The 22727-nt window shown below is 28.3% G+C and overlaps 2 protein-coding genes and 2 long non-coding RNA genes across 4 annotated transcripts; all 4 read left to right on the top strand.

The window, feature by feature from the left end:
- Positions 1 to 1265: 1265 nt before the first annotated feature.
- Positions 1266 to 2191, top strand: LOC142238398 (uncharacterized). Its single transcript, XR_012722716.1, has 4 exons — positions 1266 to 1318; positions 1466 to 1510; positions 1682 to 1746; positions 2141 to 2191. It is a non-coding gene; the product is annotated as an uncharacterized LOC142238398 (long non-coding RNA).
- Positions 2192 to 2334: 143 nt separating this feature from the next.
- LOC142238501 (uncharacterized) lies at positions 2335 to 2726 on the top strand. The gene is made up of 2 exons (XR_012722742.1): positions 2335 to 2414; positions 2510 to 2726. It is a non-coding gene; the product is annotated as an uncharacterized LOC142238501 (long non-coding RNA).
- A 9205-nt stretch (positions 2727 to 11931) lies between these two features.
- LOC142239542 (larval cuticle protein 4-like) lies at positions 11932 to 12501 on the top strand. The gene is made up of 2 exons (XM_075311327.1): positions 11932 to 11943; positions 12016 to 12501. The coding sequence occupies exons 1-2, from the start codon at positions 11932 to 11934 to the stop codon at positions 12499 to 12501; spliced, it is 498 nt and encodes a 165-aa protein (XP_075167442.1).
- A 5110-nt stretch (positions 12502 to 17611) lies between these two features.
- Positions 17612 to 18326, top strand: LOC142239540 (larval cuticle protein 2-like). The gene is made up of 2 exons (XM_075311326.1): positions 17612 to 17623; positions 17689 to 18326. Exons 1-2 carry the CDS (start codon positions 17612 to 17614, stop codon positions 18136 to 18138), a joined length of 462 nt encoding a protein of 153 aa, XP_075167441.1. The 3' UTR covers positions 18139 to 18326.
- Positions 18327 to 22727: the final 4401 nt, after the last annotated feature.

The raw sequence follows: 22727 nt of genomic DNA, 5'->3' as shown, positions 1-22727 counted from the left end.
AAAAAATTTTAAATCGGAGTAAAAGATTGGCCACTGTGGTCATATGAGTGTAAATCGGGCGAAAGCTATATATGGGAGCTATATCTAAATCTGAACCGATTTCAACCAAATTTGGCACGCAAAATTTCAAATAAATCGGAGTAAAAAATTGGCCTCTTTGGTCATATGAGTGTAAATCGGACGAAAGCTATATATGGGAGATATATCTAAATCAGAACCGATTTCAAACAAATTTGGCACGCATAGCTATAATGCTAATTCTACTCCCTGCACAGAAAAAAAAATGTCTCGTAAATTTAAGAAGACAAATTCTAAGTAGCAATCGTTTAGTTCATGGCCTACAAAATACGATGGAAATTTCCTTAAAAAATTTCTTAACTGGTAGTTAAAAATTCGTTTGTCATGCTATAAAACTACTTGTGAAATGAAAAGTATTTTCTAAATAATAAGTGCCATTTACTATAATATTTTTTTGTATGAGAAAATATTTTTTTACGAAAAATGAACTTGAAAGTGGATAGCAATTTCTTACTGACAATTCCTATAGTCAATAATTGTTAGTAAAAAATTACCCAATGAAATATTTTTAGTTCACATGTAATTAAATTTATTGATATTTTCGTCAAAAATGGTAGATAACATTTCATGAAAATTTTGCAAATTTTAAGTTAAACGTTTCATCGTTCATAAACTGGTGTGCCTTTACGAATATTATTCTTAGAGTAAATTGTCAGCAGATGCGATGAACTAATGCATAGTACAGAGATCTTTATCGGCATCGTGGAATGTGATTAATGTAAAGATGATGTTACTTGAATTTTGTTGTGTATACATGAGCGTGGGGTTGTTTTTATTTTTGTTCATTTAGTGGTTTTTGTGTGTGTGTGTTTGTTATTCGCGGATGGTTTATTTGGCTGGATGAGGTGTTGTATTCAATAAAGGCACATGTATTTTTGTTGTTGTAGGAATGTTTTGGCTTTGCTTGGTTTTGTTTGGTATGCTTCAGTTGTGTAGTTGGCGTTGGCGTGGATTGTTGCATCTTTTAAGCAGGTATGCAACAAGGGAATATAAAGGCATGGAATATTTTGGATTTTTGAGACATATATTGGTGTTTGTTTATTAAACCTTTTAAATGAAAGTTATTAATATTTTATTGGTAGTTTAGAAAAAAGTTATTAAGAATATTTAGGAAAATATGTATGTTGAAATTAAAAGTGTATTGAAATTTTTATTATTCAATATAAAAAATTAATATTCAATTCCAGATGAATTTGGAAAGCGTTTGTTATATCTCAGCGTATAGTTTAGTCATAAATTGGTAAGTATATATTTTTTTAAATGGCTTTCTTTTAAAAAGAATATTTTTTATGTATATTATTATTTGTTAATTATTTTTTTGGAAACCAGTTTAATGTTTTTCTTTCACGAAAATTTTGCAAATTTTAAAAACAACATTTAATTTCAGAGCAACTCCAGATGGATTCGAACAAATTTAAAAAATAGAGAATTGGTAAGTTTTCTTTTAGAAATTGGCTTTATTTCATCTAGAATATTTACGTTTTTGTGACCTTTTTATCATCAAAATTACAGCTTTTTAATACCTTATTTTAGTATTTCTTCAATCAAATTTTTTGGAAACCAATGTAATATTTTTAATGTAAAAACAAATATTTAATTTCAGAATAACCCCTTAAAAATTTGGACAAATTTTTAGTACTCCTTTGCCTGTAATTTAATAGTGAATTGGTAAGGATTCTTTAACTTTCTTTCAACCCTGGACAGTCATACATATTTTTTGTACATTAACTTCATCCTTCGTCAAGACGCTATAATTTTCATCGTGAGCGAAAAAGTGAACCAAACTTGAATTTTTGTTCTTATTCAATTTGGTTTTACGTAGTATAAAACAAAAGTTCTTAAAACGGTCGAATTAGTATAACTTAAATTTACCATTTCCCAATAGACTAAAATGCATTTTAAATCGAAAATTAAATTACGTGTCGTCATTTTGACGAATGATGACTGTCTAGGGCTATCAAGAATATTTGGTTTTTTATGCATATTATTATTTTTTCATTAGATTTTTTGAAAACCTATTTAATAATTTTATTTAATGTAAAAAATAAATATTTAATTTCAGAGTAACCCAAATAAATTTGGACAACTTATTATATTTCCCCTCAGCGTACAATTTAATAGATAATTGGTAAGTTTTATATTAAAACTTTGGATTTCTTTCAACTAGAATATTTATTTTATTATATCCTTCGCAACGATAACAACACAGTTTTATGAGTTTATTTAGAATACTTCATTATTTCTCTAATTGTTTCAGGTACAAATTTTATGAGATACGTTTTCCAAAGGAAAGTTGAATTCCTTACACCATTTGATAAAATGCCCCCATAAATATGGTAAATTACAAGCTAAAATGAAGAATTAAAAATTATATTTCATTACATGGTGTTAATTTTTAACAATTTTCATTATTGTTTCCATTTTTTTCCAGCAAGATATGTGAAATAATTACCTACGATGAATAAAAAAGCATAAGTCAAAATGTCCAAACAGCGGGTTCAAATGAACTACTCTCTGTTCCACGTGGTCATAATTTTTATTCACAAAAAACATTGTATTAAGAACTTTCATCATAAGTTTTTATAATAAAGTACTTTTGCTTAAAGAAAGTTTAATTTTAATGTATCAAAATTTTCATAATATTAAAACGGTTTGTTGTTCCTTTAATTATTTAATTTATCTGTACTGTGGAATGATTGATTTAAAAATAGTTTAGTCGTCGACATTTTAAAGAGACTGTTAATCAATTTTTATTATCGGTTTTCCCACAAAAAAGCAAGTAAACCAAAATAATACTGACTTTTTAACTTGGTAGGGGTATACAAATCGTATGGTGTTGTAAAAATGAACTAAACTACAATGTTATAGATGAACTAAAATTTAAGAGAATTATAAACTAAACAAGTTGAAAAAAAATCTTAAGGGCTAAATCATGGTCAATATTACTACAGTTTAGTTCATTTTGCAATGGAAAAGGGTTCACTGTTTTTTCAGTGTGTGCAAACTTTCAATTAAATCGGAGTAAATGATTGGCCTCTGTGGTCATATGAGTGTAAATCGGGCGAACGATATACATATATGGGAGCTATATCTAAATCTGAACCGATTTCAATAAAATTTGGCACACTTGACTACACTACTAATTGTACTCCTAGTGCAAAATTTCAACTAAAAAGGAGGTAAAACTCTGGCTTCTGGGACCGTATTAGTCCATAAAGATATATATGGGAGCAATATATAAATCTGAACCGATTTCAATAAAATTTGGCACACTTGACTATAGTACTAATTGTTCTTCTTGTGCAAAATTTTAAGCAAATTAGGGTAAAACTCTGGCTTCCGAACGAAACAAGCTATCGACTGGAAACTTGGCACAAGTAGTTGCTATTGATGTAGGTCGGATGGTATTGCAAATGGGCCATATCGGTCCACTTTTACGTATAGCCCCCATATAAACGGACCCCCAAATTTGGCTTGCGGATCCTCTAAGAGAAGCAATTTTCATATGATCCGGCTGAAATTTGGTACATGGTGTTAGTGTATGGTCTCTAACAACCATGCAAAAATTGGTCAACATCGGTCCATAATTATATATAGCCCCCATATAAACCGATCCCTCGATTTGGCTTGCGGAGCCTCTAAGAGAAGCACATTTCATCCGATCCGGCTGAAATTTGGTTCAAGGTGTTAATATATGGTCTCTAACAACCATGCAAAAATTGGTCCACATCGGTCCATAATTATATACGAGGGCGGTTCCGAAACTTCTTAGCCTATCAATGAAAGAGAATAGTTAGTTTTTCAAAAATATTTTTATGTTTCTATATAATCTCCTGAAACTTCAATACACTTAGTCCAACGCTTTTCTAGCAATTCTATCCCTTGATTAAAATAGTTTTCCTCAAGGTCTTCAAAATTGTGGTTTACAACTGTAATTGCATTCTTCATTTGAGGTAAAACGCTTGACAGCAAGGATTTTTTTTTAGATTTGGGAACAAGTAAAAGTCACTGGGAGCTAAATCAGGAGAATAAGGTTGGAGGTCAAGCAACTCATACTATAATTCGTTGATTTTAGCCATTGCTAAAACACTCTTGGGCGCTGGTGCGTTGTCTTGATGAAAAATTATTTTTTTGTGTTGTAGGCCAGGACGTTTTTCTCGAATTTGTACATTTAATTGATCCAAAAGGTTGCAATAGTACTCAGAATTTATTGTTTTACCCTTTTGCAGGTATTCAATCAATAAAATACCTTTAGGTTAGGTTAGGTTATGTGGCAGCCGGATGTATCAGGCTCACTTAAACTATTCAGTCCATTGTGATACCACAGTGGTGAACTTCTCTCTTTATCACTGAGTGCTGCCCGATTCCATGTTAAGCTCAATGACAAGCGACCTCCTTTTTATAGCCGAGTCCGAACGGCGTTCCACATTCCAGTGAAAGCACTTAGAGAAATACCTTTGAAGTAGAGGTGTGCACGTGAGTAATAGTTTACTCACGCTCACGCACACTCACGACAGAAAAATCATTCTCACGCACACTCACGCACGATATTTTTTGGTAGGACTCACGCTCACGCACACTCACGAAAAGAAAATTTGTATTCACGCACACTCACGCACGAAAACGTCGTGACTCACAAAAAATACCGTGACTCACGAAAAATACCGTGAATCACGAAAAATATCGTGACTCACGAATAATTTTATGATTAATTTACCTTACCGAAGTGTCTGAAAACATGAGCATTATTAAATCGAGAGTGTTATTAAACTCTTAACATCTCAGGTGTCACTAGAATTGTAATTGATTTTAACTCTTAAGCGTTTTATGGTGGTGAGCAGGAATATTGTCGTGAGTGTAATTCATTACTCACGCACACTCACGAAGATATTATTTTCGTGACTCACGCTCACGCACGACATTTTGGTTTGTTCATCACGCTCACGCACACTCACGCTGTTGTCATGAGCGTGACTCACGACTCACGCACGAATCACGAAAATTTTCGTGAGTCACGACAATTTCGTGTCACGTGCACACCTCTACTTTGAAGTCCCAAAAAACCGTTGCCATAACCTTACCAGCCGATTGAATTGTTTTTGTCTTCTTTGGGGCACTTCCTCCAGCTTCAGTCCATTGTTCGGATTGTTCTTTTGTCTCTGGAGTATAGTGATGTATCCATGTCCCATCAACAGTTATGAAACGACGCTTAAAATCCATTTTATTTCGCATAAAATGATCCAAACAAGCTTGAGAAATGTTCATTAGTATGCGTTTTTGATCGACTATTAACAAATGCGGCACCCATCTTGCAGAAAGCTTTTTCATCTGTAGTTCTTCATGCAAAATTAAATGGACTCGATCATTTGAGATGCCCATAATATTAGCAATTTCACGAACTTTTATTCGTCGATCATATAATACCATATCATGCACTTTGGCTACAATTTCTGTTCTTGTTGCTGTTTTTGGACGTCCACTACGTGGTTCATCTTCAATGCTTGTACGACCACGTTTAAATTCAGCAACCCAATTTTTTACTGTTACATATGAAGGAACACTTTCACCTAACACATTCACCATATCATTATGAATTTCTTGTCCCGATAAACCGTTTTTATGTAAATATTTAATGACAGCACACATTTCTAATTTTTCCACCGTAAAAAAATTGCGGATGCGTCTTTTTTGAACAGAGATGGAAGTTTCCAAAACACATAACTTGTTTCTGTTTATACCGCGCTTTTTGTGCTAGGCTAAGAAGTTTTCGAACTGCCCTCGTATTATACCCTGGCCACTATGTGGTTTAGGGTATAAAAAAAAGAAAACAAATATTTAGTTTCGTTCCACTGTGCAACGACGTTCATTCACATGCTTTAATTAAAGAAGCTTCAGCCGGTTAACATTAATGGGATTTTACGATTGTATATGGATTAGATTATGTTTAGGTTGGTTGATATAAATTACGTTTAAGGTTTATATTTTTTTCTGATTATTCATAAGGAGACAAATTAATCAGTGTGAAATATTAGAACTCTACACTAAAAAAAAAATTTAGCCTAATAGGAATAAATTGCAAAATTTGTCCAAAAAGTCTTATTTATTACACGATCTTACCCAAATTTTGCACAAGGTAACCTTCTGTGATATCAACCAAACCTGTCAAAAATCATCTAAATCGGTTCAGATTTATATATAGCTCCCATATATGTTTCGCACAATTTTTTGAAAAAGGTTCCCCATAACAGGTTGCCTGATAAGTCCCCGGTCTGACACATAGATGGCGTCGCTAGTATTAAATGCATATTATTTTTTTTATATAGTACCAACCTTCAAATGATTCGTGTTAAAATTTGACTTCTATAAGTCAATTAGTTTGTGAGATAGAGCGTCTTTTGTGAAGTAACTTTTGTTATTGTGAAAAAAATGGAAAAAAGGAATTTCGTGTTTTGATAAAATACTGTTTTTTGAAGGGAAAAAATACGGTGGAAGCAAAAACTTGGCTTGATAATGAGTTTCCGGACTCTGCCCCAGGGAAATCAACATAAGTGATTGGTATCCCAAATTCAAGAGTGGTGAAATGAGCACGGAGGACGGTGAACGCAGTGGACGCCCGAAAGAGATGGTTACCGACGAAAACATCAAAAAAAATTCACAAAATGATTTTAAATGAGCGTAAAATGAAGTTGATCGAGATAGCAGAGGCCTAAAAGATATCAAAGGAACGTGTTGGTCATATCATTCATGAACATTTGGATATGCGGAAGCTCTGTTCAAAATGGGTGCCGTGCGAGCTCACATTTGACCAAAAACAACAACGTGTTGATGATTCTGAGCGGTGTTTGCAGCTGTTAACTCGTAATACACCCGAGTTTTTCCGTCGATATGTGACAATGGATGAAAAATGGCTCCATCACTACACTTCTGTGTCCAATCGACAGTCGGCTGAGTGGACAGTGACCGGTGAACAGTCTCCGAAGCGTGGAAAGACTCAAAAGTCCGCTGGCAAAGTAATGTCCTCTGTTTTATGGGATGCGTATGGAATAATTTTTATCGATTATCTTGAGAAGGGAAAAACCATCAACAGTGACTATTATATGGCGTTATTGGAGCGTTTGAAGGTCGAAATCGCGGCAAAACGGCCCCATATGAAGAAGAAACAAGTATATACGGCCGTAAGTTCGGCCAGGCCGAATCTTATGTACCCTCCACCATGGATTGCGTAGAAACTTCTACGAAAGACTGTCATCCACAATCGAATTACTTGGGTTGCGGTAACACTTGCCGATGGCAAGGTATCTTAAAACTTCCTAACACAGTAATATATACAACATAGTCCATATGTGGTATATATTAAACTAAAAAGGCCGATTAAATACGTATATAATTAAGTTTAAAGTTTATATAGAAATAAAATTTTGACAAAAAAAATTTTGACAACATTTTCTATAGAAGTAAAATTTGGAAAAAATTTTCTATAGAAATAAAATTTGGAAAAAAATTTCTATAGAAACAAAATTGTGACAACATTTTCTATAGAAGTAAAATTTGAAAAAAAATTTCTATAGAAATAAAATTTGAAAAAAAATTTCTATAGAAATAAAATTTGGAAAAAAATTTCTATAGAAATAAAATTTTGACAAAATTTTCTATAGAAATAAAATTTTGACGAAATTTTCTATAGAAATAAAATTTTAACAAAATTTTCTATAGAAATAAAATCTTGACAAAATTTTCTATAGAAATAACATTTTGACAATGTTTTCTATAAAAATAAAATTTTGGTAGATTATTTTTGGCTCGAGTGACAACCATGATTATGAACCGATATGGACCAATTTTTGTGTGATTGGGGATCGGCTATGTATAACTATAGACCGATACGGACCAATTTTGGCATGGTTATTAGCGGCTTTATACTAACACCACGATGCAAATTTCAACCGGATCGGATGAATTTTGCTCCTCCAAGAGGCTCCGGAGATAAAATCTGGGGAACGATTTATATGGGGGCTATATATAATTATAGGCCGATATGGACCAATTCTTGCATGGTTGTTAGAGACCATATACTAACACCATGTTCCAAATTTCAACCGGATCGGATGAATTTTGCTCCTCCAAGAGGCTCCGGAGATAAAATCTGGGGAACGATTTATATGGGGGCTATATATAATTATGGGCCGATATGGACTAATTCTTGCGTGTTTCTTAGAGACCACATTCTAACACCATGTTCCAAATTTCAACCGGATCGGATGAATTTTGCTCCTCCAAGAGGCTCCGGAGGAGAAATCTGGGGATCGATTTATATGGGGGCTATATATAATTATGAACCGATGTGGACCAATTTTTGCATGGTTGTTAGAGACCATATACTAACACCATGTTCCAAATTTCAACCGGATCGGATGAAATTTGCTTCTGTTAGAGCAATCGCAAGCCACATTTGGGGGTCCGTTTATATGGGGGCTATACGTAAAAGTGGACCGATATGGCCCATTTGCAATACCATCCGACCTACATCAATATCAACTACTTGTGCCAAGTTTCAAGTCGATAGCTTGTTTCGTTCGGAAGTTAGCGTGATTTCAACAGACGGACGGATGGACGGACATGGAGCACACAAAAAAAATTTTTCTGATTCAATCACCAAATTAATTGATCCAATTAATTTTTTAATTGAAATGTCTTCAATCACGAAAATGATAGTATCAATCACAGTTTTAATTGGGCATAGAAAAAATTCTTGATTAAAAAATTAATTGATTTTTTCAGCAAATTTCAATTAATTTTTTAATTGATTCAATTAAAAATTTAATTGATGTTGATTGCAAAACTCAATTAATTTATCAATTAAAAAAGGTAACTATTTTTAATTACTTTCTGAATTGGCTTAGAGTTTTTATTTGGATTAACAAATGATTGTTTGAAATACATTTTTAATTAAAAATTAAAAAAAAAAATCAGCACTTTTTTTAACTGAATTAGTCTTCCGAATTTGATTAAAAAGTTAATTTTATCAATTATTTTTTTAATTAAAAATTTTAAAATTTTCCATCATTGACTTAATTAATTTAATGTTTCTATCATGATTAAAAAGTTAATTGTATCAATTAATTTATTAATTGAAAAAATTTTCAACTTCAATTAACTTTTTAATTGGAAATATTTTGGTGATATTTTTTTCTGTGAGTCTTAGAGCAATATTTCGATGTGTTACAAACGGAATGACAAAGTTAATATACCCCCCATCCTATGGTGGAGGGTATAAAACAGTGTTGTTCCACCAAGGCAACGCACCGTGCCACAAGTCATTGAGAACGATGACAAAAATTCATGAATTGGGCTTCGAATTGCTTCCCCACCCACCGTATTCTCCAGATCTGGCCCCCAGCGACTTTTTCTTGTTCTCAGACCTCAAAAGGATGTTCGCAGGGAAAAAATTTGGCTGTAATGAAGAGGTGATCGCCGAAACTGAGACCTATTTTGAGGCAAAACCGAAGGAGTACTACCAAAATGGTATCAAAAAATTGGAAGGTCGTTACAATCGTTGTATCGCTCTTGAAGGGAACTATGTTGAATAATAAAAACGAATTTTGACAATAAAAAAAAATTGTGTTTTTCTTTGTTAGACCGGGGACTTATCAGCCACGCTGTTCATAGCAATATTTTTGACAATAGTGGCCTCATGACAGCACTGCGAAATCTATTTATAAACCAAATTGATTTAAATTGAAGTAAATTATCATCATCACCTAAATTTGCTTAAATATATACATTTTTTTACACTCGAAAGCAAAGAAACCCAGGGGTTCGTTGCTTTCGAATGAAATGTCCCAAATATCAAGGATTTTTTGGTGTTTCTTTTTTTTGTTTCAAAATATTATGGAAAGTGTTCAAAATAAACTTTTAAGTTTACCAAGTTTACCATAGCATTTGTTATGAAGAATACAACTTTCCAAGTGCATTTCATCATTAGCACACTCGAGTGCATTCAACACCCGTCATGCAATTTTTATTGCACGACAAGCTGTCAAATATGTAGAATTGCTACAGTGATTTATGCAATGTAAAGTTTCTTTTAAGGAAAACTACACGTGCAAAATGAAATTCTGTTGACATGAGATATCACAAAAGTTTATTCACATTTCAAGAAAAAATTTGCATTTGGATAATTTGGGAGGAAACGGATTTGAATGGAGAGACAGAAAATATGAAAGCAATTGAAATTCTTTTGAAATTATGCATGGCAATTGGTTGGTAATTACATAATTTTGTTTGCAAAATTATATATAGCAGAGAAATTGAATATGCGATACTAAGAAAAATTCGCATTCGTATTTTAAAGACATGAAATATTTGGCCTCATGATAATATCTTTTGCGGTGTTGAACACGTTAATATTGTAAACTTTAATGCATTTATTTTAACCCTTAAATGCGCACTGTATCTTTTAAGATACAACCAGAAAAAAATCTTACGTCTTAAAATTTTGATCGAATTCTATGAAATCAAGTTTGTTGCATTTAAAACATCTTAACGCTGCTGTAAAAAATATGTTTCTCCGGAAAATCTATAGTACGAGTACTTCTGGGTAAACTGAAAACGAAATTGGAAGAAAATTGAAATGAAATTTTGTCCGAAAAAGGAATGTTGGTAAAAAAAAATTGTGTAGTGTAAAAATATCTCGATTCTCTATGCTCTACTACCTCTTCGAAGTAATTTCATGCAACTGGTTGGTAATTATATAATTTTTAGCAACATTTTTTGTGTCAGAGAAACCGAGTCTTCTATGCTAAGCAAGATTCACATTCGTATTTTGGGGACATGAAATCTTTGGCCTCACGATAGTTTATTTTTCGCTGTGGAATAAATTAATATTGTAAACTTTAATGCATTTATTGCATTTTAACCCTTAAACGTGCACTGTATCTTTTAAGATACAACCACAAAAAAATTCTTACGTCTTAAAGTTTTGATCGAATTTTACGAAACTAAGTTTGTAGCATTTAAAACATCTTAACGCTGCTGTGAAAAATATGTTTCTCCAGAAAATCTATAGTACTTCTGTGTAAATTGAAATTGGAAAAAATTGAAATGAAATTTTGTCCGATTATTCAAAAATCTACAAATTAGAGAATAATTATTAATTTTTTACCAAAAATAAAAAGAATGTTGGTAAAAAAATTTGTGTAGTGTAAAAATATCTCCATTCTCTATGTTCTACTACATCTTCGATGTAATTTCATGTAACTTAATTTTATTTGGTTCCCAAACATTTATGTCATTTTATCAACAATGTATTGAATTGATCAACCATATTGTAAACTATTATATCAACTGTCAAAATCATCAACCTTTATCATCTTAATATGGGTCAGCAACATTGAGACTAAATTTAATGTATAAATCACCTAGAAACAATATATCCATCATTTATGTTAACTTTATCTTCGCCTATGATTATCATTGAAATTAGATTAACGCATATGGCTAAAAACCAATTAACCTATCACCTATTAGACCACATAGTAAACCTACAGATCTTTTTATGATACTCCACCCTTCTTGAGTTTATGCTGGTATTCATTCATTGCCAGCAAAGGTGATTTAAAGTGGCGTTTTGAGATTTTTTTTTTTTTTTGAAAAAAAAAACATTTTAAAGAAATCTAGTTTGATGACTTCTTATGGGCAAAATATGCTAAAGGCAAGAATGTAAAACACAAGACAAAAAAAAATCGAAAAACAAACAAAATTATATAAAAACTCCAACTAATGGTAACAACTTAATCAGTCTTCATTTGAAAATCACATTTGACAAAGAAGAAAATTTCGATCTAAAAAATAATCATGTTCAAGTTTGTAAGTAAAGAATATAAAAACAAATACAAATAAAAAAACTTATTAAAATTATTATTTTTCCCACACTTTAAGGTCCTTATATGCACCCTAATTGTAGCTGCCTCTGCAGTCTCAAAATTCGGTGCGGCCAAGTCAGTCAAAAGTTCCTTTGGTGGCCATGCTAAGACACGTAGTGCTCCCTCCAGTGATGATGCTAATGCTGAGGTGACTCACTTTGCCACAGATGTCCGTGCCGATGGTTTCCAATATGCTTTTGATACTACGAATGCTATACATGCTGCCGCTTCTGGTGATGCCAATGGTGATATAAGAGGTGATTTTGCCTGGCTATCGCCTGAAGGCGAACAGATCGTTCTTCAATATGTAGCCGATGAAAATGGTTATCAACCCAGTGGTGATGTTTTACCAACTCCTCATCCTATACCTGAAGCTATTTTAAAATCATTGGAATACATTCGTACACATCCCCATCAAGAGGAATCACAACAATCATTTGGCCATCAATCATCTAGAAGCTTTAGCCAAAAGTCAAGTAATAACTTTCGCAAGCGATTTTAAATCGGAAATCAATTAGAAATTCTAGCTAATTTTTTGTTTAGTGTTTAAGTATGACAAATTTTGTTACTATAGTGTTTAGTATTTTTTTTGTTTGTTAAAATAAAATAATTTTATTTCCCACAAAAATTAAATTCCTTTTCAATAAAAGTTAAATTTTCAGAAATTTTCCATAGAAATTAAATTTTTAGAAAATTTCTTATTGCTAGGAAATTTTTCAAAAACTACTTGTAAATAACAAATTTTCCGAAAAATTCCTAAAACTAAAAAAATATTACGCAAATCTTCCTAGAGATAAGAAATTTTCAAAAAAAATCCTACAGATAAGATTCTTTTAGGAAAATTTACATATATATACAAGACATAACATATAAACAAGAAATTTTCAGAAAATTTTCTATAAACAAGACATTTTTAGAAAATTTTTATAAAAATACGAAATTTTCAAAAAATTTCGTATAGATAAGAAATTTGAAGGAAATTTTCTATAGAAGTAAAATTTTATAGAAAATTTCCAATGGAAAAAAAATTTTCAGAAAATTTTCATATTTTTAAAAAATTTCCGGCATATATGAAATTTTCGCAAAATTTCTTATAGATACAAAATTTTCACAAAATTTCTTATAGATACAAAAAATTTGAAAAATTTCCTTTTGATAAGATTTTTTTAGGAAATTTTTCTATAAACAAGACATTTTCAGAAAATTTTAGAAAAATACGACATTTTCAAAAAATTTCGTATAGATAAGAAATTTGAAGGAAATTTTCTATAGAAGTAACATTTTATAGAAAATTTCCAATAGAAAAAAAATTTCAGAAAATTTTCATATTTTTCAAAAATTTCCAGCATATATGAAATTTTCACAAAATTTCTTATAGATACAAAATTTCTTATAGATAAGACATTTTCAAAAAATTTCGTATAGATAAGAAATTTGAAGGAAATTTTCTATAGAAGTAATATTTTATAGAAAATTTCCAATAGAAAAAATTTTCATATTTTTCAAAAATTTCCGGCATATATGAAATTTTCACAAAATTTCTTATAGATACAAAATGTTCACAAAATTTCTTATGGATACAAAAATTGGGAAAATTTCATTTTGATAAGATTTTCTCAGAAATTTTCCTCTACCAAGAAATATTACGAAAATCTTCCTAGAGATAAGAAATTTTCAGAAAAATTCCTACAGATAAGATTTTTTTAGGAAAATTTTCTATAAACAAGACATTTTCAGAAAATTTTATAAAAATAAGAAATTTTCAAAAAAATTCGTATAGATAAGAAATTTGAAGGAAATTTTCTATAGATAATAGAAAAAAATTTCAGAAAATTTTCATATTTTTCAAAAATTTCCGGCATATATGAAATTTTCACAAAATTTCTTATAGATACAAAATGTTCACAAAATTTCTTATAGATACAAAAAATTGTGAAAATTTCCTTTTGATAAGATTTGCTCAGAAATTTTCCTCTACCAAGAAATATTACGAAAATCTTCCTAGAGATTAGAAATTTTCAGAAAAATTCCTACAGATAAGGTTTTTTTTAGGAAAATTTTCTATAAACAAGACATTTTCAGAAATTTTTATAAAAATAAGAAATTTTCAAAAAATTTGTATAGATAAGAAATTTGAAGGAAATTTTCTATAGAAGTAAAATTATATAGAAAATTTCCAATAGAAACAAATTTCCTATAGACAACAGTTTTCAGAAAATTTCCTACAGATAAGAAATTTTCATAAAATTTCCTGCAGATAAGAAATTTTCATAAAATCTCGTATAAATACGATAATTTCCGAAAATTTCCCATAGATAAGAATTTTCTGGAAAAATTCCAATTAATTGGAATATTTCGGAAATGTTTTCTATAGGAAATTTTTTAAGTTTTCGGAAAATTTCCTTATTTTTCTATAGGAAATTTTTTAAGTTTTAAGAAAATTTCCTATAGCTAACAAATTTTTAGAAAATTTCCTATAGATAAGAAATTTTTAGAAAATTTACTATAGATAAGAATCTTCAGAAAACTTCTCAAGAAATTAAATTTTCTGAAAATGTCCTACAGAAATGAAAATTTCAGAAAATTCCCTATAGAAATGAAATTTTCAGAAAATATAAGAAATTTTTGGAAAGTTTCCTATAGATAAGAAATTTTCCTAAAATTTCCTATAGATAAGAACTTTCAAAAAATTTCCTACAGATAAGAAATTTTCAGAAAATCTAGTATAAAAAAGAAATTTTCCGAAAATTTACTATAGATAAAAATTTTCTGGAAAGATTACAATTAATTCGAATATTTTGAAAAATTTCCTATAGAAATAAAATTTTTAGAAAATTTCCTATAGCTAAGAAATTTGTAAAAAAAAAATCCTAAAGATAAGAACTTTTTAGAAGACTTCTTAAGAAATTAAATTTTCAGAAATATATTTAAGAAAGTAAATTTTCAGAAAATTTCCTAGAAATTAAAAATTTCCTATAGATAAAAAATTTTTAGAAAATTTACTATAGATAAGAAATTTCAGAAAACTTCTTAAGAAATTAAATTTTCTGAAAATTTCCTATATCTAAGAAATTTTCTGAAAATTTCCTATAGCTAAGAAATTTTCTGAAAATTTCCTATAGCTAAGAAATTTTTAGAAAATTTCCTATAGCTAAGAAATTTTTAGGAAATTTCCTATAGAAATGAAAATTTCAGAAAATTCCCTATAGAAATTAAATTTTCAGAAAAGGTAAGACATTTTTGGAAAGTTTCCTATAGATAAAAATTTTTCCCACAATTTCCTATAGATAAGAACTTTCAGAAAATTTCCTACAGATAAGAAATTTTCAGAAAATCTGGTATAAACAAGAAATTTTCCGAAAATGTCCTATAGTTAAAAATTTTCTGGTAAGATTCCGATTGATTCGAATATTTCGGAAAATTTCCTATAGAAATAAAATTTTCAAAATATTTCCAATAGTTAAGAATAAAACAAATCCTATAGATAAGAACTTTTTAGAAAATTTACTATATAGATAAGAAATTTCAGAAATCTTCTTAAGAAATGAAATTTTCAGAAAATTATTTATTTTTCAGAAAATTTCCTATAGAAAATAATTTTTTAAAAGAATTTTCTAGAAATTAAAATTTCCTATAGATAAGAAATTTTTAGAAAATTTACTATAGATGAGAAATTTTCTGAAAATTTCCTATCGATAAGAAAATGAAATATTCAGAAAATTTCTTAAGAAATTAAATTTTCAGAAAATTTTCTATACAATCAAAAAAAAGTGAACTCACTATTTCAATAAAGCCAATTTAACTATATTTTAGTTCATGAACTTATTATATTTGTTGAAAGTTTCATTTACTCTAATAATTTTTTGCGTACGTTAGTTAAATGAACTAAAAGACGGGAAAAAATAATACACAAGTCGAGGATAGAGATTTACTAAATTCGTATTTGTCATAAAATAGTTCAGTATTTCTTCAAATTTGTAAATTTTACTACAAAAGTGTCCATTATGAACTTCGTATATCACTAAAGACATTCTTGCAATTTTGAACTCCAATTTTTTCCTTCAAACTACAAAATTTTCTTTAAAAAGTGAATAAAATTATTTATGTCTAATAAATTTTCTTGAATTTGTCGAAAAATATTTAATCATTTTTGTGAAATCGGCACTATGCTAGCGCTCGTAATACTGTTTAGTTAAAAATTTTTAAAAATATTCAAAATTTTCTAAAATTAATCAAAAGTTTTCTTCCTGGTGGGTTCACTTTTTTTCCAGTGTAGAAACTAAATTTTCAAAAATTTGGCTAGAAATGAAAATTTTCATATAAATAATAAATTTTTCAAAAACTTCCTTTAGAAATGAAAATTTCCAAAAATTTCTATAGAAATTAAATATTCAGAAATTTTCCTATTGAAATAAAAATTTCATAAAAATTTTTAGAAAAATGAAATGGAAAAGTTCCTTCTCATAGGAAACGTTTTTGAGAAAATTTCCCATACAAATAAAATTTTATAGAAAATTGCCTATAGAAATGTGAATTTCAGAAATTTCCTATAGAAATGAAATTTTCCGAACATTTCGTATAGATATGACTCACGGTCGAATATATTTATTTTGTTGGAGAGTTAGTGGGCCAAAACCCTTTTCTCGGAAAAAGATTAATTTCGCTGGTTGGGGACTTAAGACTAACGAAAGTTAAATTCACTGGCGATAGGAATTTGTTTCAAGATTATTAACTTGGCACATGAGGCTAGTCTTCCAAAGTTCAACTTGTTGGGGATCCTCTTCAGCGGTATAATCTTTGGAGATGAAATTAAACTGGTATCGATAAAAACAAAAACAATATTTTCTTAAGGACGACCATCCAAGAAATCCAAGGTACAGCTCCGTATTTTTAATCCATAATGGTGATGGTATAGTAACTCTGTGGGTTCAGTTTAGGGTGACATTAACGTTTTCAGGATTACAAAAAAAAAAAAAAAAATATTATGATTCTCACATGTATGTTAGTTTTTGTTTCCTTTTCCTTGATAATTTCCACTTGGACATGTTTTCCACCACAATATCTGTAATTGGATTTTTGTTTCATTTATTGTGGTTATTTTTTTCCCTCTATTCCAATTAAAATTCAACTAACTTCTGCGTATATTGCTTGAATGCAAGCAATCAATGTTAGATCTCGGAAGTTAAATTAAATCGGGTTGTTTTATTTGCATTTTGTTTATGGTTCCCATAAATTTGGGTTAGCCATGGTGTGAGGAATAAAATAAAAAACAAAACATAAATGTGATGGTTGTGTGGGATGTTGGATTTCTATGGCTCACCTTAATTTTTTTACCTGACTTGTTTATAGAATAAACCATAATTTATGAAATAATGCTAAAATTTAAAATTGCTACAGAAATGTCAAAATGCAATCATATAACTAAAATTGGTCAGAGCTAGTTGATATGGCTGGATAGTCACCAAAGTATCCATCTAGAAATTCATTCTATTCCAGTAATTTAAAGCTGACATCAAATAGGCTTACTCTCATATATAAATACGAGAAATAAATTAGAAATATTATTAGTATTTGGGATTATCTAGTATATGGAATACAAAACCAATAAAGAAATGTTTAAATTTGTAAGTAGCCAAAGTAACCACAAGGATATCTTGCCTCAAGGATTAATCGCAATATTTCTCTTCAGATCGTTTTATGTGCTCTTGTAGCTGCAGCTTCGGCTCTCTCCAAATTCGGCTCTTCAGCCTATGGTAGCCACGGCGGTCATAGCAGCGGTGGTCACAGCTCTGAGGAGGCCCACGCTGAAATTAAGTCCTTCAACTCTGATGTCCGTCCTGATGGCTTCCACTATGCCTATGACACCAGCAATGATATTAAATCTGCCGCCGCTGGTGATGCTTATGGCAATGTGCATGGTGATTTTGGTTGGATATCTCCCGAAGGAGTTCATGTTGCTCTTCAATATACAGCCGATGAGAATGGTTATCAACCCAGTGGTGATCTCTTGCCTACACCACCACCAATTCCAGCTGCCATATTAAAGGCTATTGAGTATATACGCACTCATCCCCCTAAGGAGGAGAGCACCAGTCATCATGGTTCCAAGAGTAATAACAATAGAAATAGACATTACTAAATCATGAAAAGCTATGGGGTACTTTTACGATCCTTTCGTAACGAAATGAAAGGATATCTTTAGAATACCCATTGTAGCTAAGAATCTATTACATGGCAAAAGTATTAAACATATCTCATGAAAAAGAAATTTTGGCATTCCAAAATTTGGCATGCAGAAAATTTAAATAAAAAGCTAATGCAAATGAATTATATCGATAGACATATTACTAAGTCCACAATCTTCAGCCCACGTATTCACCGTTAAGATAGATGTTAAAGAATCTGTGGGAGATAGTTCCGCAACAATCTCGGGCGCTGTATCACTTTGGGTATTTTAATGAGAATCAAAGGCAAATGAATAAGAGCTAGAACCCTAAGTAAAGTAAGCTTAGAGAGCCCAAAGCCCGTAGATGCTATATGGGCTGAGTTGCCCAAAATTTTTGGAAAATTTTACAAAAAAGATTACTACGCAAAAAAAATTATTTTTATTATGTTAAAATTTTATTTCTATATAAATTTTGTCAAAATTTGATTTCTATAGAAAACTTTGTCAAAATTTTATTTCTATATAAATTTTGACAAAATTTTATTTCTATAGAAAATTTTATCAAAATTTATTTCTATAGAAAATTTTGTCAAAATTTTATTTCTATACTACATTTTGTGAAAATTTTATTTTAATTGAAAATACTGTCAAAAATTTTATTTTCATAGAAAATTTTGTCAAAAATTTTATTTAGAAAATTTTGTGAAAATTTTGTTTCTATAGAATTTTTGCCAATATTTCCTATATATAGGAATATTTGTCAAAATTTCATATCTATAGGAAATTTTTTAAAAATTTCATATCTATAGAAAATTGTGTCAAAATTTTATATCTATAGGAAAAAATTATTTATATTATGTTAAAATTTTATTTCTATATAAATTTTGTCAAAATTTTACTTCTATAGAAAACTTTGTCAAAATTTTATTTCTATATAAATTTTGGCAAAATTTTATTTCTATAGAAAATTTTATCAAAATTTATTTCTATAGAAAATTTTGTCAAAATTTTATTTCTATAGTACATTTTGTGAAAATTTTATTTTAATTGAAAATACTGTCAAAAATTTTATTTTCATAGAGAATTTTGTCAAAAATTTTATTTAGAAAATTTTGTGAAAATTTTGTTTCTATAGAATTTTTGCCAATATTTCCTATATATAGGAATATTTGTCAAAATTTTATTTCTATATAAATTTTGTCAAAATTTTATTTCTATAGAAAACTTTGTCAAAATTTTATTTCTATATAAATTTTGACAAAATTTTATTTCTATAGAAAATTTTATCAAAATTTATTTCTATAGAAAATTTTGTCAAAATTATATTTCTATAGTACATTTTGTGAAAATTTTATTTTAATTGAAAATATTGTCAAAAATTTTATTTTCATAGAAAGTTTTGTCAAAAATTTTATTTCTTTAGAAAATTTTGTGAAAATTTTGTTTCTATAGAATATTTGCCAATATTTCCTATTTATAGGAATATTTGTCAAAATTTCATATCTATAGGAAATTTTTTAAAAATTTCATATCTATAGAAAATTATGTCAAAATTTTATATCTATAGGAAATTTTATCAAAATTTCATTTCTATAGGAAATTTTATCAAAATTTTATTTCTATAGGAAATTTTGTCAAAATTTCATATCTTAGAAAATGTTGTCAACATTTTATTTCTATAGAAAAATTTCTTAAAGACATGATTGTATATTTGTTTAGGCAAAGCCGACTATCAAAAACATTTTTTCGGAAGATTCAAGTGTAATTCACTATGGGTTTAGCGAATTATCCGAATTTGTTCAGATAAGTGGTTGATAGTTTTGCTGCAAGTAGAGGATGCTGATGAGGAATGTGGTAATTCCGAAACGGCCGTCCATTCACCCGTCATGCAGTTAAGGTACTCTTGTAGTTAAGGCAACGCATAGTTTTAAGCTGAAATCAAAATAACATTCAAATTTCATTACTATAAAACTTTTCAAAATTGTATTTCTATAGAAAATTTTGTCAAAATTTTATTTCTATAGAAAATATTGTCAAAGTTTTATTTATATTTGTCAAAATTTCATACCTATTGAAAATTTTGCCAAAATTTTATTTCTACAGAAAATATTGTCAAAGTTTTATTTGTATAGAAAATTTTGTCAAAATTTTATTTCTATTGAAAATATTGTCAAATTTTATTTTTACAGAAAATTTTGTCAAAATTTTATTTCTATAGAAAATTTTGTCAAAATTTTATTTCTTTAGAAAATTTTGTCAGCCAACTGCACTCAAATCGATTTGATGGTGGCAAAGGAAAAGAGATATGTTTGTAGGAATTTATTTCGGCATAGCCGGCTATCATGTAAAACCTTTTTTTCGGAAGGTTCAAGTGTGGGTTATTGTTGGGTTTAATGAACTGCCTGAATTTATTCTGATAATTGTTTGATAGTTTTGCTGCAAGTAGAGGATGCTGATGAGGAATGTGGTAATTCCGAAACGTGCGTCCATCCACCCATCTTGCAGTCTATAGGGCTTTGCCCAAATAAATTTAACAAACATTCTTTTCCTCTGTTGGTTAAGCTACACTTGTAGTTTAGTACATGCATGGTTTTACGCTGAAATCAAAAACAACAACAAAATTTTATTTTTATAAAAATTTTTACAAAATTTTATTTTTTCGAAAATATTGTCAAAATTTTATTTCTATAGAAAATTTTGTCAAAATTTTATTTCTATAGCAAATTTTGTCAAAATTTTATTTCAACGCAAAGTTTTAAGCTGAAATCAAAATAACATTAAAATTTTATTTCTATAAAACTTGTCAAAATTTTACTTCTATAGAAAATTCTCTCAAAATTTTATTTTTTTTTATAGAAAATTGTGTCAAATATCTATGCAAACAGAAAATTTTGACAAAATTTTATTTGTGTAGAAAATTTTGTCAAAATTTTATTTCTATAGAAAATATTGCCAAAATTTTATTTTTATGGAAAATGTTGCCAAAATTGTAGTTATAAAGAAATTTTTGCCTATATTTTAATTTTATAGAAAATTTTGTGAAAATTTTATTTCTGTAGAAAATTTTGTCAACATTTCTTATTTATAGGAAATTTTATTTCTATAGAAAATTTTGTCAAAATTTTATTTCTATAGAAAATTTTTGTCAAAATTGTATTTCAACGCAAAGTTTTAAGCTGAAATCAATATAACATTAAAATTTTATTTCTATAAAACTTGTCAAAATTTTACTTCTATAGAAAATTCTCTCAAAATTTTATTTTTTTTATAGAAAATTGTGTCAAATATCTTTTCAAACATAAAATTTTGACACAATTTTATTTGTGTAGAAAATTTTGTCAAAATTTCATATCTACAGAAAATTTGGTCAAAATTTTATTTTATTTCTATAGAAAATTTTGACAAAATTTTATTTCTGTAGGAAATTTTGTCAAAATTTTATTTTTATAGAAAATGTTGTCAAATTGTATTTCTATAGAAAATTTTGCCTAAATTTTCATTTTATAGAAAATTTTATTTCTGTAGAATATTTTGTCATACTTTCTTATTTATAGGAAATTTTGTCAAAATTTCGTATTTATAGGACATTTTTTCAAAATTGAATTTCTATAGAAAATTTTGTCAAAATTGTATTTCTATAGAAAATGTTGTCAACATTTTATCTTTATAAAAATTCAACATTTTGTCAAAATGTCATGTCTCTAAAAAATTTTGCCTAAATTTTATTTCTATAGAAAATTTTGTCGAAATTTTGTTTCTATAGAAAATTTTATTTTATAGAAATTTTGTCAATATTGTATGTCTCTAGAAAATGTTGCCAACATTTTATTTTTATAGAAATTTTTTCAAAATTTTATGTCTCTAGAAAATTTTATCAAAATTCGATTTCTAGAATATTTTTTCAAAAATTTTATTTCTATAAAAAATTTGTCAAAATTTTATTTCTATAGAAAATTTTGTAAAATTTGATTTTTATAGAAAATTTAGTAAAATTTTCATATGTATAGAAAATTTTGTAAAATTTTCATATGTATAGAAAATTTTGTCAAAATGTTACTTCTATAGAAAAATTTGTTAAAATTATTATTACTGAAGTCTAATTGTAATGTATTGAAGGTATTTTCTATAAGTACCCCACGAATCTTATCCTCATTCGTTCTAAGCTTTAGGAAGATGAAATAGACAGATTTCAAGTCACTCAGTATTCATCTTATTTTGCGCTCAAACTCGTTTGTTTCCTCGTAAACCCCTATTTTAATAACTCAATATTCTTAATTAATTTCCCCGCAATCCGTTTTCAATTAAATTATATTTAATTTAATTTAATTTAATTTAATTTAATTTAATTAAATTTAATTTAATTTAATTTAATTTAATTTAATTAAATTTAATTTAATTTAATTTAATTTAATTTAATTTAATTTAATTTAATTTAATTTAATTTAATTTAATTTAATTTAATTTAATTTAATTTAATTTAATTTAATTTAATTTAATTTAATTTAATTTAATTTAATTTAATTTAATTTAATTTAATTTAATTTAATTTAATTTAATTTAAT

Source organism: Haematobia irritans, chromosome 5, assembly GCF_050003625.1.
Source record: "Haematobia irritans isolate KBUSLIRL chromosome 5, ASM5000362v1, whole genome shotgun sequence".
NCBI lineage: Eukaryota > Metazoa > Arthropoda > Insecta > Diptera > Muscidae > Haematobia > Haematobia irritans.
Note: the sequence above shows the minus strand (reverse complement) of the source record. Positions and strands in the feature narration are given on the sequence as shown.